This window comes from Echinops telfairi, unplaced genomic scaffold (genome assembly GCF_000313985.2).
Source record: "Echinops telfairi isolate 266 unplaced genomic scaffold, ASM31398v2 ScPeMD7_7404;HRSCAF=8442, whole genome shotgun sequence".
In the NCBI taxonomy this organism is placed as follows: Eukaryota; Metazoa; Chordata; class Mammalia; order Afrosoricida; family Tenrecidae; genus Echinops; species Echinops telfairi.
Genome location: NW_022111304.1, coordinates 1112626 through 1129054, shown reverse-complemented (window position 1 = coordinate 1129054; position 16429 = coordinate 1112626). Strand labels below are relative to the sequence as shown.

At 35.3% G+C, this 16429-nt stretch overlaps 1 protein-coding gene across 1 annotated transcript; it reads right to left on the bottom strand.

Annotated features, from left to right (window-relative positions):
- Positions 1-5639: 5639 nt before the first annotated feature.
- LOC101649368 (olfactory receptor 9K2-like) lies at positions 5640-6671 on the bottom strand. The gene has a single exon (XM_004716921.4). It carries the CDS (start codon positions 6669-6671, stop codon positions 5640-5642), a length of 1032 nt encoding a protein of 343 aa, XP_004716978.2.
- Positions 6672-16429: the final 9758 nt, after the last annotated feature.

Below are 16429 nucleotides of genomic sequence, written 5' to 3'. Positions count from 1 at the left end.
CTGTATAAAAATAATAAGTCATATCTTAAAAAGAATTTCCTTATGAAGTAAATCATATCATATGACACTTGAAGCATCAGAGAGTGATGGAAAAGCAGTGGAAGTGGCAAGCCTTCTGGGAAATATAACATACTATTCATGTTTTCTGAGTTGTAAAAATGTAAACCTAGAAATTCTTTGTCAGTCAGGGTGGCAATTCAAAATGTTATGACTCTGAGATAGTTTACCAGTTTATTCAATAAAAACTAATCTTATCATGCTGTTTCATTGAAAGCATGTTAACAAATAAGTCTGAAGGTATGTAAATAATATTGATATGAGAGTTTCATTTCATGTTTGCATGAGTTTATTCCAAACAAAATGTTCTTAAACATATTCATTAGATCAGTGAACAGCTTATGGTTGCTGTTTATAATTGCCCCCAAACGGAAGCATCAAGATGTCCTCCAACAGGTGGATGGAAAAAAAACAGTGATACATCCATACAATAAAGTATTATATTCAGTGATGAAAAGAAATAAGCTATAAAGCTATGAAAAGATAAGAGAGACTCAAAAGCATACTGCTACATGAAGGTAAACACACTGTATGTTTCCAACTATATGGCTCTGGGAACGATATTCATTTAGACACTAGAAAAATCAGTGTTTCCGAGGATTCAGGAGGAGGAGGAAAAGCACAATGAACAAAGAGCATTTTTAGGGCAGTGAGCCTATTCTGTGTGATACTGTCATAGTGAACATATGACATCCTCAAAACAAACAAAAAACTCTGCCATTGAGTCAATTCTGACTTAAGGCAACTCTACAGGTGAGGAAGAAATTGCCCCTGTCAGTTTCCAAAAGGGCAAGTCTTTATGGGAGTAGAAAGCCTTGGAGTTCTCCTGCCGAGCAGCTGGTGCTGACCGAGCAGTTAGCAGCCCAAGGGTAGCCCATTGTGCCACTGGGACTCTGATGCCTTAGTGTTATCAATGCTATAAGCCTCTACAATGTAAGAGGCAAACTATCACCAAAAAGGTGAATCTCTTGCCCGACTCTATGTGTGCCAGAGCAGAACTGTGTGCTCGGTTGGGTTTCCTTGGTTATGATCTTTACAGAAGCAGGTCACCAGACCTTTCTTTCATGGCACTTCTGTGTGGATGTGAACCATCATTTGAGTTGCAGTGGAACTCAAAATGATGATGCCAACCAGTTATCTTTGGAAACTATGAATCTTGGTTATTATATGTCACTGGTTTATGAATTGTGAGGATATACTACATGAATGCAAGATTCCAATAATATGGAGGAAAAAAACCCCTAAAAACAATGTGCTCTGAGAAGAGAGAATATACGGGAATTTTCTGTATTTTTGGGAGATGTTTTCCTTAAATTTAAAGTGACTCTAAAATTAAAAATAAGTAAAACATCTATGACAATAAGTGAGAAAACTTCAAAAATAAAATTTTAAAATCCCTACAATTCTGAAAATAAATTGAAAAACAAACAAAAAGAAAAAACATATCTGTTAAATGAAAGTAGTACTTATAATATTGTCTAGTATGATTTGAAATGCTTATGATACTTGATATATAAGATAACTGTAACATAAATAGGGAAATATATAAGACTTGTAAAAATTAAAAATAAAAGACTTGTATGGTGGTAACTGCATTAAACAGTGGGCAAATACTGAGTGTAATAGGCTGTGAGAAGTCAAGTATACATATCATCCCTAAAGCACATGTACATATACACAAACGAACCTGCAGTCACGATTTGTTGGTTTTGTTTTTGTTAGGTGCTGTTGAATCAATTCAGATGCATAGCAAACTCATGAGACAGAATAGAACTGTCTAATAAAGTTTTGGCCTAGTTCTTTTTCATGCAGTGACTCTGTGTATTCTTTCCATCTCCTTTTGATATTTTGATTTAAATATTTTGCCCATAGAATCTTTCAATCTGCATGTGAACATTGGACATTGAATAAGGAAGATGAAAAATGAATCCATGCATTTGAATTGTGGTGTCGGTGAAGAATTTTGAAAGTACCATGGACTGCCAAAAGAACAAACAGATTTGTCTTGGCTGATGTACAGCCAGAATGCTCTTTAGGGACAAGGATGGTGAGACTTTCCTCAAGCCTCTTCAACTTTGGACATGTCAGGAGAGACTCGTCCCTAGAAAAGGCCATCATGATTGGTAAAGAAGCAGGCAGTGAAAAAGAGGAAGACCTTCAACAGATGGATTGTCACAGGGGCTGCATCGAGGGGCTCAAACATAAGAACAATTGTGAGGATGGCTAAGGACTAGACAGTGTTTTGTTCGGTTGTTTATAGGGTCACTGTCCCTTGGAACCAACTTGAAGGCACCTAACAACACAACAACAACGAAGTTTTCTAGGCCTTAATCTTTATGGGAGCAGATTGTACAAGTTTCTCCTCTGCAGAGCTGCTGGATGGATTTGAACCAGTACCAGGGCTACTTGTATTTACATTAAATTAAAAAAATGATTTAGAAAGTGATATATATATATATAAAGATGATGTATAAAAATGATACATCCATAAGCTAACAACAATCAGAAAAGAGGAAAAATGGCAAAGGGAAAAGTTAAAAAAACTACCAGAGAAAATATCCACTTAAATATGGTAGAACATTCATTCTTATAACTGTGTATTTACCTGTAAAAGTAAGGAGGTCAGAAGGAAGTGTAACAATGTTTTTAAGTGCTTAAAAGTTTGTACATTTGGGGGTGACTCGAAATGCTATCTCTAGAAAGAATACAATTAAAAATTTCAATCAAAATAAAAGGCTTTTCTGACAAAGGAAAACTAAAAGAATGCATTACGACAAAATTTCATTCTCAAATATGTTAAAGGAAGTTCTTCATATTTAGGAAAAGTGGCAGCAGTAAACTAAGATGAAGTGGGTCGGTTTAAAAGAGGAAGCCTCTCAGAGAGATGAATTGACACTATTTTGCAGTTAGCCCAGGAGCAAGCCATGTTCTAGTGCACATGGGATCATTGCGAGTTGGAATGGACTCTGTGGCACTCGCAATAACAACCACCACAAGAATCCGTAGCGTGCAATGTATGAAACACATACAGGTTGGGAAAATATGAGCAAACCTAAGCAATTTTTTTTCTTACACTTTTTGAAATGCACATGACTGTTATAAGCCAAAATTATAAAAGTGTGTTTAGGGCTTATCATTTATGTCATATTTGGGTACATAATTTGTCATATGTATGCCATGATTTATGTAACATTTATGGCTTAATTTACATCGTGGCATGTCATAATTATAGCTTAAACACAGTAGTAAAAGGGTCAATATACTTACATGGTTTAAGGTTTCTAGAATTTACATGAAGTGGTACATGAGGAGCTAAAATAGCCTATGAAAAGTTAAAAATGAGTATGTATTGGTTACCCATATCATATAATAACCACTAAAATACAAATGCAAGTAATTATACTTAAGAATATAGTGAATGGATGAAAGTTGATTTTTAAAGCATAACAAGAAGATGTTGAGTACTTTGAAATGCTTTTTCAGTAAGTGATGAGAGATACCATGATTTTCCTCATTGATTCATGAACGCATAACATATACAGCACCATTTTAAGGTTATTATTATCAGCAATTATCCATTTTGTCTTACATTGTGACACTTAGCTTTGTCCTCTTGCAGCAGAAATTGTTTAATTGCTGATTAAAGGAAATGAGACATTTGGTGTAGTATCAGGTTAACATATAAATGAGCATATGAAGGACATGTGAAAAAAAGGAAAGCACAGTTCTTTACTTATTTGACTGAAAAGCCCGACATTTAAAAAATGTTGCTTATGTTCTCTTCAATAAATTGGACACTTCCTGTTGTCTAATTCCAACCCAGAATCTACTTGTAGACAAAATATTGGGGGGGGGGGAAGACAAAAGAAAAGCTATATTATTTGGAGTAGAATATAATATTTTCAGTTCATATCAGTTTAGAACTATTAGTAAGATATTTTGAAAACAACTTAGAATTCTGAGTGATCTATGCTTTTCATAAGGTGGTTTGCAATATTCTAATATACCATCTACATTAGCCACATCAAACAGATTCTTTTACTAGTAAGGAAAAAGATTCAACAAAATACTAAACTTACATGAAGATGCAGAACATGGCTTTTGAGAGTCTTGAATTTTTTGGGGGTAAGATTGTTCCTGTCTTAAAATATTAGTTAGGGGACCTTTTTGTATTCTAGAGTAGAGGTCAGTGAAATTTATTTGCATCCATTTATTTACATATCTTGGGGTATTTTCTATACCCCAGTGGTATGGTCCAATCTCCTGCCAGCCAAATCCCAGTGTGAATCTCACCCTTGGAAATGCCAGAGCTTCAGAGATCTTTCCCACCCGCTCTTGTACACTGAGACCATAGCTGGTTGGTACAACCACCTGTGATCCCTAACCTCTGATTCACGTCAACATTACATGTGTCGGTTTTTTCAGTGGCTTCATTGACGCTTCAGCTTCTTCACTTCCTCTGTTGGGATTCGAATCATTTCCATGTTCTTCAAAGGATCCTGACTAATCATGGCATCATATAGTCACAATAGAAATAAGAAATAAATTATTCAAAGTAAGGGCTGTCCTTAATCCAAATGAAGAATAGTAAAAAACCCTCTTTGCAAATCATGTATGCAAAAGAAGAATTGAATACCTCAAATCCAATTGTTTTTATTTTCTTACTCTTTTCTATAAGTAGAAGATTAGCTCATATGTCTTCTAGATCATCTTTTTAACTTTCCACATTTATTCTTATTTATACCCAATACCTATTCAGTATAACTATTACCACGGTCATCAGTTCAAAACCTCTGGCAGCTCCATGGGAGAAATACTGGGATTTCTACTTCAGCAAACAGTTACAGCCTTGGAAATCAACACGGGGTGTCTATGAGTCAGCCTTGACTGGATCGCAGTGAGTATTTAATATAGGTTTCAGAAGGTACCAGAATCCAATGACTATTAATGTGATGGATAAATATTCACACAAATATATATAACAAAAAATTGAATTAGCTTGACTTTTGATTTATTTTCAATATAGCTAACTTGTGGACATGTAGCTCTTACAAGAATAATGTATTAATATTATAAATGGAGGACAAAATACTTGCAAGCAAAGGCATCGAAATCATGTCACAGTGTTAGTTCTTTAGCCTCTGCAAGTAAAGGTTACTTGAAAAATCACTTTTATGACCCTGAGTAGTGAAAAATACCTCACTACACACTAAAAAGTATTTCTTAAATAAGTCTAAGATTTTGGTTTCTCTGCTATTATGTCAACTATTGTTACCTGTGCCTATTATATTTCATACTCATATTACTGGTGCAATAAAATAATTAGGTCTGAGGCATCATCCAGAAGACAGGTGCAAACTTGGAGATATTTTCTCTTGAAAAGAAAAAAGACTTAGCAAATGTTACCTTTATCAGAAATTATGCTGAATATGTCACTTCAAAATCAATAACCAGACAAAAAATAGTCCAAATGCCTTCTTCAGGTACCTAGAATCCAAATAAGCAAACAAGCCCTCCCAACCCAATGATTTCCAGTTGCCTGCGTGCCTCGCTGACTTATTATCCATACCCAAGACATTCATCTATGTCACTGGTAACAAAGAATTAAATGAAACCATTTTTTTCTTCAAGAGCCTTTTCAGAGCTTCTTTGACGTCTTTGTTTCTCAGAGAGTAAATCAAAGGATTCAACATCGGTGTGACCAGGGTGTAACACAAGGAGGCCACTTTACTCAATTCAGGAAATCTGTTAGGAGTGAGATACATAAAAAAGACAGCACCATACAGCACACTCACGACTCCCAGGTGAGAGCTGCAAGTGGAGAAGGCTTTCTTCCGTCCTTCAGTGGAGCGTATCTTGAGAACTGTAGACACAATATACATATAAGAAACAATTATGACGGTCATGGTAGGCAAAATAATGATGCTGGATACAAAAAAGGATACCATTTTATAGATAAAGAGATCAGAACACACAATCCTCTGTAGTGGGCGACTATCACAATAGAAGTGGTCGATGGCTCTAGAAGCACAGAAGGACAAGGTGAAGGTCATGCTAGTCTGAAGAACGGAAGTGACGCAGCCGCAGAAATAGGAACCAGCCACCAGCTGAATGCAGAGATGTGTTGACATCTGAACGGAGTAGAGGAGTGGATTGCAGATGGCGATAAAGCGGTCATAAGCCATGGCTGCCAGGAGAAATCCCTCCGTCACAATGAAGAGGGCAAAGAGGAGAAACTGAGTCACACAGCCTGTGAAGGAGATGGACTTGCTCTCCGACCAGAAGGTGAGCATGGCCTTTGGCGCAATCACCGATGAATAAAAGAGATCAATGAAGGAGAGGTTGCCTAGGAAGAAATACATCGGTGTGTTCAGACGAGGGTCGTTCATGATAATGGCCATCATCCCAACATTCCCTAAAAGGATCATGGTATATACTAGAAGAAATGTCAGGAAGAGGAGAAGATGGAGCTCTGGGCGAACCTGGAAGCCTACAAGAATGAAGTCAGTCCCTTCTGAGTGATTACTCGGTGCCCTGTCGCCCATGGCAGAGACCTGCTGAAAGGCACAAGGTGAAATAAACAAATGAAACTGTGGCTTTGGTTTTAGTGACATAAATACAGAAATATTGAGACAAATTATTGACCAGTTAATTAAATACTACCTAGAAAATCGTATCCAATTACAAAGAAGTATGAATTGGGATTACACAATAATATTCTGAAAATGCAAATCTATTAATCATGGACAGATAGAAAGAAGTGCTTCGGTTATTTGATTTAAATAATCTTTTGCACACATGTTCCAAGAAATTAGACTATTCTTATTATATAATTTCACACAAATTCTGAATTTATAACAATGTGTTCATGGTTAAATAATTATTTTTACTTAAATTAAGATTGCTATTTTTCATCTCTAGGATTGTGATTTATGGCAATTATGACAGTCATACATTAGGATTTTTTTACATAATAGTAACAAATATTTTACCTTAGTTTATCTCAGTTTTTCTAATTTCCTTAACACTGCACCAAGCATTGAAAAAAGAGAATAAAATAGACAATTTATTGCCATATTAAAATTAATAATGGAAAATAATTAAATAAGATAAAATATTCTACAATTATTTCCAAAATTGTCTTGCTATTCTTCAGATTAAAGTTATCTTCCCAAATATACCTGTATTTTAGCATTGCCTTCTTAAAGCGTTTCATTTCCATTAGTAGTTGTTCAACTAGGAAATTCCATAATCATTCAGCCCTTTTTATTTGGAAGTACAAGGATATCCTCATGAATATTCCAAACTTTACACCACAATGAATGATTTTCTATCAAAGTTGAATCAATTCATGGGATCTTACTGTTTAGTCAGGGCAAATAAGCTTAAGGTATAAATCTAAAGAAAATTTTGTCTCCTGAATTCTTGCATGTGTGCGGTCTTCATGTGAGAAAAATATAAACCCCATAGATATATAAGGAGTACAATAGTCTTATGTCATCCAAAGTCCTTGATTATCTACCAAAATATCAATAATAATTGTCTCTAGTGGCCGTAATTATTTTCACTCCTGTGCAACTCTTTTCAGGATATTTCAGCATTGAGATTTTGCTCATCTTTTCTGATGGGCTCCACTGGGAGAAGAATAATCAAAATATCAATTATGGAGATATAGTGTTGAGGCGAGGGTTGGTGTTCATAAGGATTATGGAAACCGCAGGTAAATTGCAGGTAAAAAGTGTAAGCTAGTCAAAATATAAGGACATTTTCCTTCTTTTGCTGTGTGTATACATTTGGAAGTCCTCTCTGTACACTATTTTCCTCATTGAAATTAAAGAAAAACTATTTTCTATCACACTAGACATATTGATAGACAGAGAAATAAATTAAAAATGCATAATATATAAGAAGAACTTAAGAAAAATGTGTATTCATTCTCTTTTAATGAACTATATTTTGAGAATTTGAAAACCCATTCTCTCCTAATAATTTTTCATATAAATTTTGATGGCACACACATTCCATGAAACCCATATTCCATGACAGTTTGAAGATGTACCTGTCACATATGAGTGTTTTAATATATCTTCCCTCATGTGTCTGTGTTTATGCTCTTCTATAACTAAAACTGGATTAGGTTTAGGACCCACCTTACTCTGTTATATACTCAGTAGCTCAAATTTTTAAAAATCTTCTATTTCCAAATGTGGGCATATAACAGGTACATGGGTTAAGATTTCAATACATAATTTTGGGGTACACAATTCAATCAACAATTCTACTGAGTGATGGGAAGACAAGATTAGAACTAGAGATATAATACTCTTTTTTCCCCCCTTAAAGTATTTAAATGGGGAAGTCCTTTTATTGGTGAGAAGACCAAAAGGCATGGTCACCTATTAAGCCTATACTCCTAAAACTATGCACACTTAAACTTAAAAAAAATCATTTTACTGGGAGCTCTAACAGATATCATAACAATCCATAGTTCAACCATACCAAGCAGTATTGTACAATTCTTTTTGAAACAATCAGTTTCAAAACATTTTCTTTCTTCTCCAACTCCTTGATATCAGCTCCCCTTGTATCTCCTCCCTCCCCTACCCACCAGGAACCCTAATTAATTTTCCCCCATATAATAGTTTTCTTCTTCTTTTTTTTTGTTGCCATATCTTACACAATCTAAAATATCCATTCCCATACAATTTTGTTGTTTGATCCAAACCAGTGGGGTTATACAGTCATCAATGTTATCAGCTCCCTATTCCCCTCACCCTGTCTTCCCGTACCCCAGGGAACCATTCATTACTCCTGTTACTGTTTCAGAAGGGTTATCTCTCTTGACTTTCATGTACCAAATGATCTCAAATATACAAATAAACATATGCAAATCTAACATGAATAATGAGATAAAACAAATAAAAATCATAATGGTAAGGGGAAGAAATATTAAAGAACTAGAGGATAGTTATATTGTTCATCTGTGCTATACTGCATGCTGGATTTATCCTTTGTTCATGTGCCCCTTCTGACAGGGACCATCCAATTATATTACAGGTGGCTTTTGGGTCTCCACTATATCCATGCCCCTTCACAATGGTTTGGCTGATTGTTTTTGAACTTCTGATACCTCCTCCCATGAACACATCATGATCACACAGGCTGATGTGCTTATTTCATGTGGGTTTTGTTGCTTCTCTGCTCAATGGCTGCATGTTGAGTTACAAGCCTTTAAGACCTCAGATGCTGTATCTTTTAATAGTCAACCACCATCAGCTTTCTTCACCACATTTGTTTAGGTACCCATTTTCACTTCAGTGTTTATGTCAGGAAGGTGAGTATCATGCAGTGCTGTGTTAGTAGAACAAACTGTTCTTGAACTAAGGTAAGATTTAAATAGAGGTCCAAAGTCTATCTATTTCCTTGTTGCATTTGCATATGCATACATACATAAACACACACACACACTCATTTATATTTTTCTTTTTTTCCTCCTATCCACTATTATATTTACCTGCCAGTCACCTCTGAATAATTCCTCTCAGATACAATTCAATTGATTAAACTCAACCAGAAAAGCGACACCCTCCTCACCATGAATTTTAGAACCCTCACTCTTCCCCTGGACCCATCACTGTTTGCTCCACACTCACCTCACCCACTCCCCTCCCATGGCCCTCAGGAAGCATCGGACTAGTTGCTGTCTCATAAGATCGCCTTTCCTGCCTATCTTATATAGATAAACACCAAAAAGGAAAAAAGAAAATAAATAATAAATCACCATACAGATAGTCACACGACTAACAGGGATCCTGACAGAGCAGATGAATATCTCTGTTAAACAGAGAGACGGACGTGTTATAAACCGTCAGTCCAGCCCCACTTTCTTCTAGAACTGCAGATCCCGGGTCCCGCTTACCTAACAACTCACACGCCCTTTCGGTCTTCAGCATTTGTGTCCAAAAGGCGTGCATCCTAAAAGACCCCGTTGCTATTTCTGCAGTCAGGAATGGAGCGATTTAGTAACACCCCCACCCACACCCCAGTTGCACCTTTAGACTTTCATGTGGCCCCCTTGTGAGTAATCCCCAACCAGTCAACCAGTTCCGATGGGTGCCAAGTACCGCCTCCGAGCCAGAAGTCTATGATCGGGATTCTTCAGAGACTTCGTGGCTTTGCTCCATCACTGGGCTCTTGCGGCCCCTCTTGCCTTGCCCCCACGTGTGTGGGTTAGAGCCACTGCTCTGCCTGCGCTGTATGTTTAGGGCTGTCCTCTGCAGCGCTGTCATCTAGGTAGGACGTCATAAGCTGTTATAAGAATGCCATTCATTTTAATTTTTCTATAAATTAATTATAATCTTATGATTTAAAAACCCTCCAGCTTTTAATAAACAAATATTTATAGAACCAATTTAGATATTTCTCAGTTTACTGATGGCAGAACAACGCAGGACTAGAACTTTTCTTTATTATAATATAGTAAAATTAGTTCAACATGGAAAGAAAACCATTGTTAGTATTTTAAATGGAAAGATATGTGTTAAGGAGTATTGAGACTGATAACATTGGAAAAGACTGGAGGAACATTTGCTAATGCTCTTGTAGGGACCCCTACATCACTATATGATTAATTCTCAGAGAGGCCACTACTAGAGAGGTGATTTCAAAACTCAATGTCATAATTATGATCAGCTATAGGAAAGCAGCAAATATCACCTACCTCAGCATTCCCAATAATTAATGTTGCAGAAAAATAGTAATTAAATAACACATTTCTATACCTTTCCTAACGAGCAGAAAAAGCCAATAGTAACAGGAATATGGTTTCTAATTCACTTTGGTCTTCCAAATTCTGTTTGTATGACCTTAATTGGTAGAACCAAATCTACATTAAGAATGCATGGCAACAGGGATGTTATAACTTCTCAAAATCTCTAATTAGAAATAATATAGGGTGGATATGGGAAACTTAATCTATAAAATGTATCAAAATCCAACATAAGAAGTTTCATACTTAACCTTTCAACAATTTCATTCACAATGACAGTGTGCTGTTGCCGATTGGAAACACCAATCATTGCCTGAACTGGGTAATAGTGGAACTATAAAGAAACCCTCAGAAAACTCAAGGATTTATGTCCTTCAGTGCATGTTCTCTTGTTATGAAAAACTTATAATGGAAGTTGATTTTCCTAATCAATGGGCACGGACATTAAATACAAACACTTTATAAATATCCAGGGGTAAAAAAATAAGTAAGCTAAATTTTAACTTAGTATAAGCTAAGTGATAATAAAGTTATGATATATCTAAATGTCTGAGACACAGTAAATTAAGTGCTTAGAGGGATATATTAAGTATTGTATACAAATATTATGAAAGAAAAAAGCAGAAAAGTTAGCAGATTATCTTATTTTTAAAACACTATTTAGAAGTTGACCAAATTCTTCTTTTTTTCAAGAGGTAATTTTGTAAGCCTACTACACTATTCTTTTTCTTTACAGCAGTATTTAGACAAGAAAAGTTGGTAGAGTGGTACCACTTACAAAAATACCTATATGTGGGAGGTAGTTGTTTGCACACGCTATTTGTGGGGAAATGGTAAGGTTCTATCTTAACAAGGTGAAATAAAAAACAAGTAAAATAAAATAAGAAAATAATACAGATAAAATATTAGACAAATAACAAATGCCTATAAGGATAAACATTCATTCATTGAAAATTAATAATATATATAAAGCTTTAGCAAACTGAACAAAAGATAAACAGCAATACTATGAATCACAAACATTAGGAATTGAAAAAGAAAACAATCAAAGATTTTTAAGAGGTTAGAATAAGGATAATAAATAAAATATTTAATTGTAAAGATTTAGTTTTTGTAAAATAAAAAATATTCTAAAAGAATGACCCATGGTGGGGTTTCAAAAGTTTGTGGAAAACTGAAATTAAAAGATAAAGGAAGCCCCTCGTGTAAGTGAAACTGAATTTCAAAATATCTTTGGAAGATATTAAAATTTATTAATAATATTCATATGAAGAATGTTCCATGCACAATGACTTCATCAGTTTTTATTTCAAAACATTTAAGGAAGAAATCATATCAAATGTAAACAGTCTCAGGAGTTGTCATAAAAGGAATACCTTCTAACTATATTTGAGTCCATCATAATTGAGACAGACAATTTCAAAAGGTTTAAATAGAATAATAACAAAATAAATAACTCAATATATGAAGGATAATAAAGCCACCCTGAATGTCCCATGACTACAGCAGAGAAACGATCAGGAAAGCAGAAGCTGAGGAAGTCACTACGTTGAGAAGTCAGAGACTGAATTTAAGAGAGCCCAGCACAGAGTTTGTACACCAGGCTTCATTAGAGGAAAGAGTAGTGCTGAGATAGAGCAAAAAACTCATAAAATGAATTAGCTTAAATATTTAATGGAACACTAATCTATATTTTCAGAACATAAAAATCCAAAATTCTGAACAACGAAACAAAACAAAAAAACAGAGGAAGAAAAACTATTCAGCAGCAATTATAAGCCAAACAATTCTAAGAACTCACATATCCAACATCGAGTCTCATTGACTCCATATGACAGTTAATCTGGACTCCGAAAGGGATACTTAATAGTTGAGGTAAATTTGTTCTAGAGTACATGCTCTAAAACAAAACAAACAAGACAAAGCAAAACACCCCTTCAGGAGGATAAAATTGATACCTTCAAGTAACTAATGGTCTATGAGGACAATTCCCAAACTCCTTAAAAAGGTCAGAAGGGAAAGATCATGGGAAAAATATCCAAACATTGAAGATTACAATCTTTATAATGTATGACATACAGCCAAAAATTACTAGATTAGTGAAGAAGAATAAATATATGATTCATAACCAGAAAAAGAGTCAGTCAACAGAAACTTATGAAAGATGCTAGACTACAACCATCTTGATTTGAATCAGTCTTGTTCATTGTAAGCTTTGGCTATTTCCCAAGGCCCAACAAGAATTTGAAATGTTAATTGCTTTGTGATCTCTGCTTGAAGTCAACTTGACTCCTCTAGCTTCCTCAGTCACTGTATATGAGTGACCAAGAGTCAGTTAGAAATTAGATGCCAAGATAATAGATTATAGAATTCTGCTTTCAAATATCCACTGTGCTTTATGGCTTTTGTTAGAAAGAATCAGTATGAGTACCATGTGGGAAATTTTGATTGAGGGAACACTCAGTAAAATGCCATATTGCTGCAAGGTTGCTTGCCTAGCTAGCCTCTAAATAAAATCCAGTTTTCTCTCTGTGTCTTTCATTTGGAGTAGTTATTGATTAGGCTCAATCACTCCAGGGCATGGATCTGAATTGTGTCAGTAACACAGAGGTGAACAAATTAGTATACATAAACTATAAAATAACTGTTATAAATGTTGCTGCTGTTGTTAGGTGCCACCAAATCCGCTCTGATACATAGCATGACAGAATGAAGCAATGAACAGTTTTGTGTCATCCTTGTCAATCCATCTCATTGAGAGCTTTCCTCTTTTTTGTCACCCCTCTACCAAACATGATGTCCTTCTCCAGGGACTGGTCTCTCCTGACAACATGTTCAAAGTATGTAAGATGAAGTCTTGCCATCCTTGCTTCTAAGGACCATTCTGACTTCCTTCAACACAGACCTGTTGGTCCTTTTAGCTGTCCGTGGTGCTTTCAATAGTCTTCTCCGGCACCACAATTCAAATACATCGATTCTTCTTGGCTCTTCTTTAGTCAATGTCCAACTTTCACATGCCTATGATGCAGTGGAGAATATCATGTCTTGGATTAGGAACATCTTCATCCTCAAAGTAGCATTCTTGCTCATCAATACTCTAAAGAGGTCTTGTGCATCAGATTTACGGAATGCAATATGTCTTTTGCACTCTGCTGCTAATATGAGCATTGATAGTAAGACAAAATCCTTGACAACTTCAAAGTTATCTCCATTTATCATGATGTTACCTATTGGTCCAATTGTGAGGATTTGGGTCTTCCTTACATTGAGTTGTAGTCCATACTGAAGGCTACAATTCTTGAACTTCATCAGCAAATGCTTCAATTCTTCCTCACTTTCAGCAAGCAAGGTTGTGTCATCTGCATACTGAAGGTTGTTAATAAGCCTTCCTCCAAACCCGATGCCACACTCTTCTTCATTTAATCCAGGTTCTCTAATTTGCTCAGTGTACAGTTTGAACAAGTATGGTGAGTGGACAGAACCCTGATGCACACCTTTCCTGATTTTAAACTGTTCAGTATCCCCTTGTCCTGCCCACACAACTGCCTCTTGGCTCATGTACAAGTTCCACATGAGCACAATGAAGTGTTCCGGAATCACTATTTTTCTCAAGGTTATCCAGACTTTATTATGGTCCACAGAGTTAAATGCCTTTTCATACCCAGTAAAACAAAAGTAAACATCTTTCTGGTATTCTCTGCTTTGAGTCAAGATCGATCTGAAATCAGCAATGATATCCCTTGTTCCATGTCCTCTTCTGAACTTCTGGCAGTTTCCTGTCATTGTACTATGGCAACTGTTGTTGGATGATCTTGTGTGCGATATCAATGATATCATTCTATAACTTGAGATTTCTGTTGGGTCACCTTCCTTTGGAATGGTCACAAATATGAATCTCTTCCAGTCAGCTAGCCTGGTAGCTGTCTTCCAAATTTCCTGACATAGACGGATAACTTCTTCCAGTGCTTTTTCAAATTTCTGTAACATTTCAGTGGGTATTTCATCAAATCCTGAAGCCTTGTCTTTGACTAATGCATTCAGTGTAGTTTGAACTTCTTCCTTCAGCACCATTAGTTCTTGCTCATATGCTACCTCCTGAAATGGTGGACTGTTGACTAGTTCTTTTTGATACAGTGACTCTGTGTATCCTTTTTATCCTCTCTTGATGCTTCCTGCATCATTAATATCTTGCCTATAGAATCTTTCAAAATTGCAATTCAAGGCTTGCATTTTTTCTTGCGTTCTTTCAGTTTCAGCTATGCTGAACATGTTCTTCCCTTTTGATTGTCTAAATTTAGGTCATTATATATTTCCTTTGAATATTTATATAAGTTTCTATTTTATATTCATTTTAATTTTAATATTTATTATGTATTATTTATTTCATTGTAATATTTATACAACATAACTTTAAATATATAAATATTCACTTGGATTTAAAGGCAGCATGAAGATAATGAGAAAAGAAATGGAAAATGCAGGAAAGAACCATATGGAAATGCTAAATAAAAAATATACATCTGAATTTAAAATAGGATGGAATTAAAGTCAGATTAATCATCTCAAAAGAGGGATGACAACAGTATACTAAGATCTCGCTAGTATTTCTAATCACCTCAAAAGCATAGGGAAGTTGGACAATGAATAAGTAAAGCTGAAGAAGAATTTATGACTTTGTACTATATTGTTGACAAAAAATGGCAATAAAGGAACAAGCTTATTTGTTTTGGAAGACATACTTCCAGACTGCTCCTTATAATTGTGGTTGGCAAAACATACTTTAGACATGTTATCAGAAAAGATGTCTGGAGAAGGACATCATATTTGGTAAAGTAGAGGAAGACTATCCAGGAGATGGATTGGCTCAGTAACTGCAACAATGGGTTCAAATATAGCAATAATTGTGAGGATGGCACATGACCCAGCACTGTTTCTTTCTATTGTACACAGGGTCACTATGAATTAGAATCCACTAGGAGGTACCTAACAACACTGAAGATATATGAAAAATTCTGGCATTTGTAAATATCGATGCAGATAAACATGTGACTGTTCTAAGTAAAAAATATACACCTCTCTTTTGGGTTTATTGTTTATATGGAAATACATTTGAAAATTATAGCAGCAAAGCAGTAAATATATCAAAATGGTGACCAGAATTCTAGAGTTTACATGAAGTGTTCACTACTAATTAAAACAATTTATGAGAAGTTAAGAAAGAGTATAAGAAAAAAATTGATTAAACTGATTGGAAAACTTGGCAAGATGGCAGGTTATAAGATTAACATACAAAAATCAATACGATTTCTGCACATTAAAGAAGAGAACTCTGAAAAGGGAATTAAAAAAAACATTTATAATAACGACCCCAAAAGTTAAATAATTAGGAATAAATCTAACCATATAAAAGACTTGTACAAAAAAACTATAAAAAAGTATTACAAGAAACCAAAACAGACCTACATAAATGAAAGAATGTTCTGTGTTCATGGATGTAGTTATTGGGTGCTATTGGGCCCTTATGGTGCTATAGGGACCTTATGCACAACAGAACAAAACACTGCTAATCCTGTGTTATCTTCACAATTGTTTTTATGTTTAAGC

Excerpts from the sequence above, each read along its gene's own strand:
- LOC101649368 (XM_004716921.4), bottom strand. The coding sequence starts at position 6,671 with ATGTCACTAAAACCAAAGCCACAGTTTCATTTGTTTATTTCACCTTGT.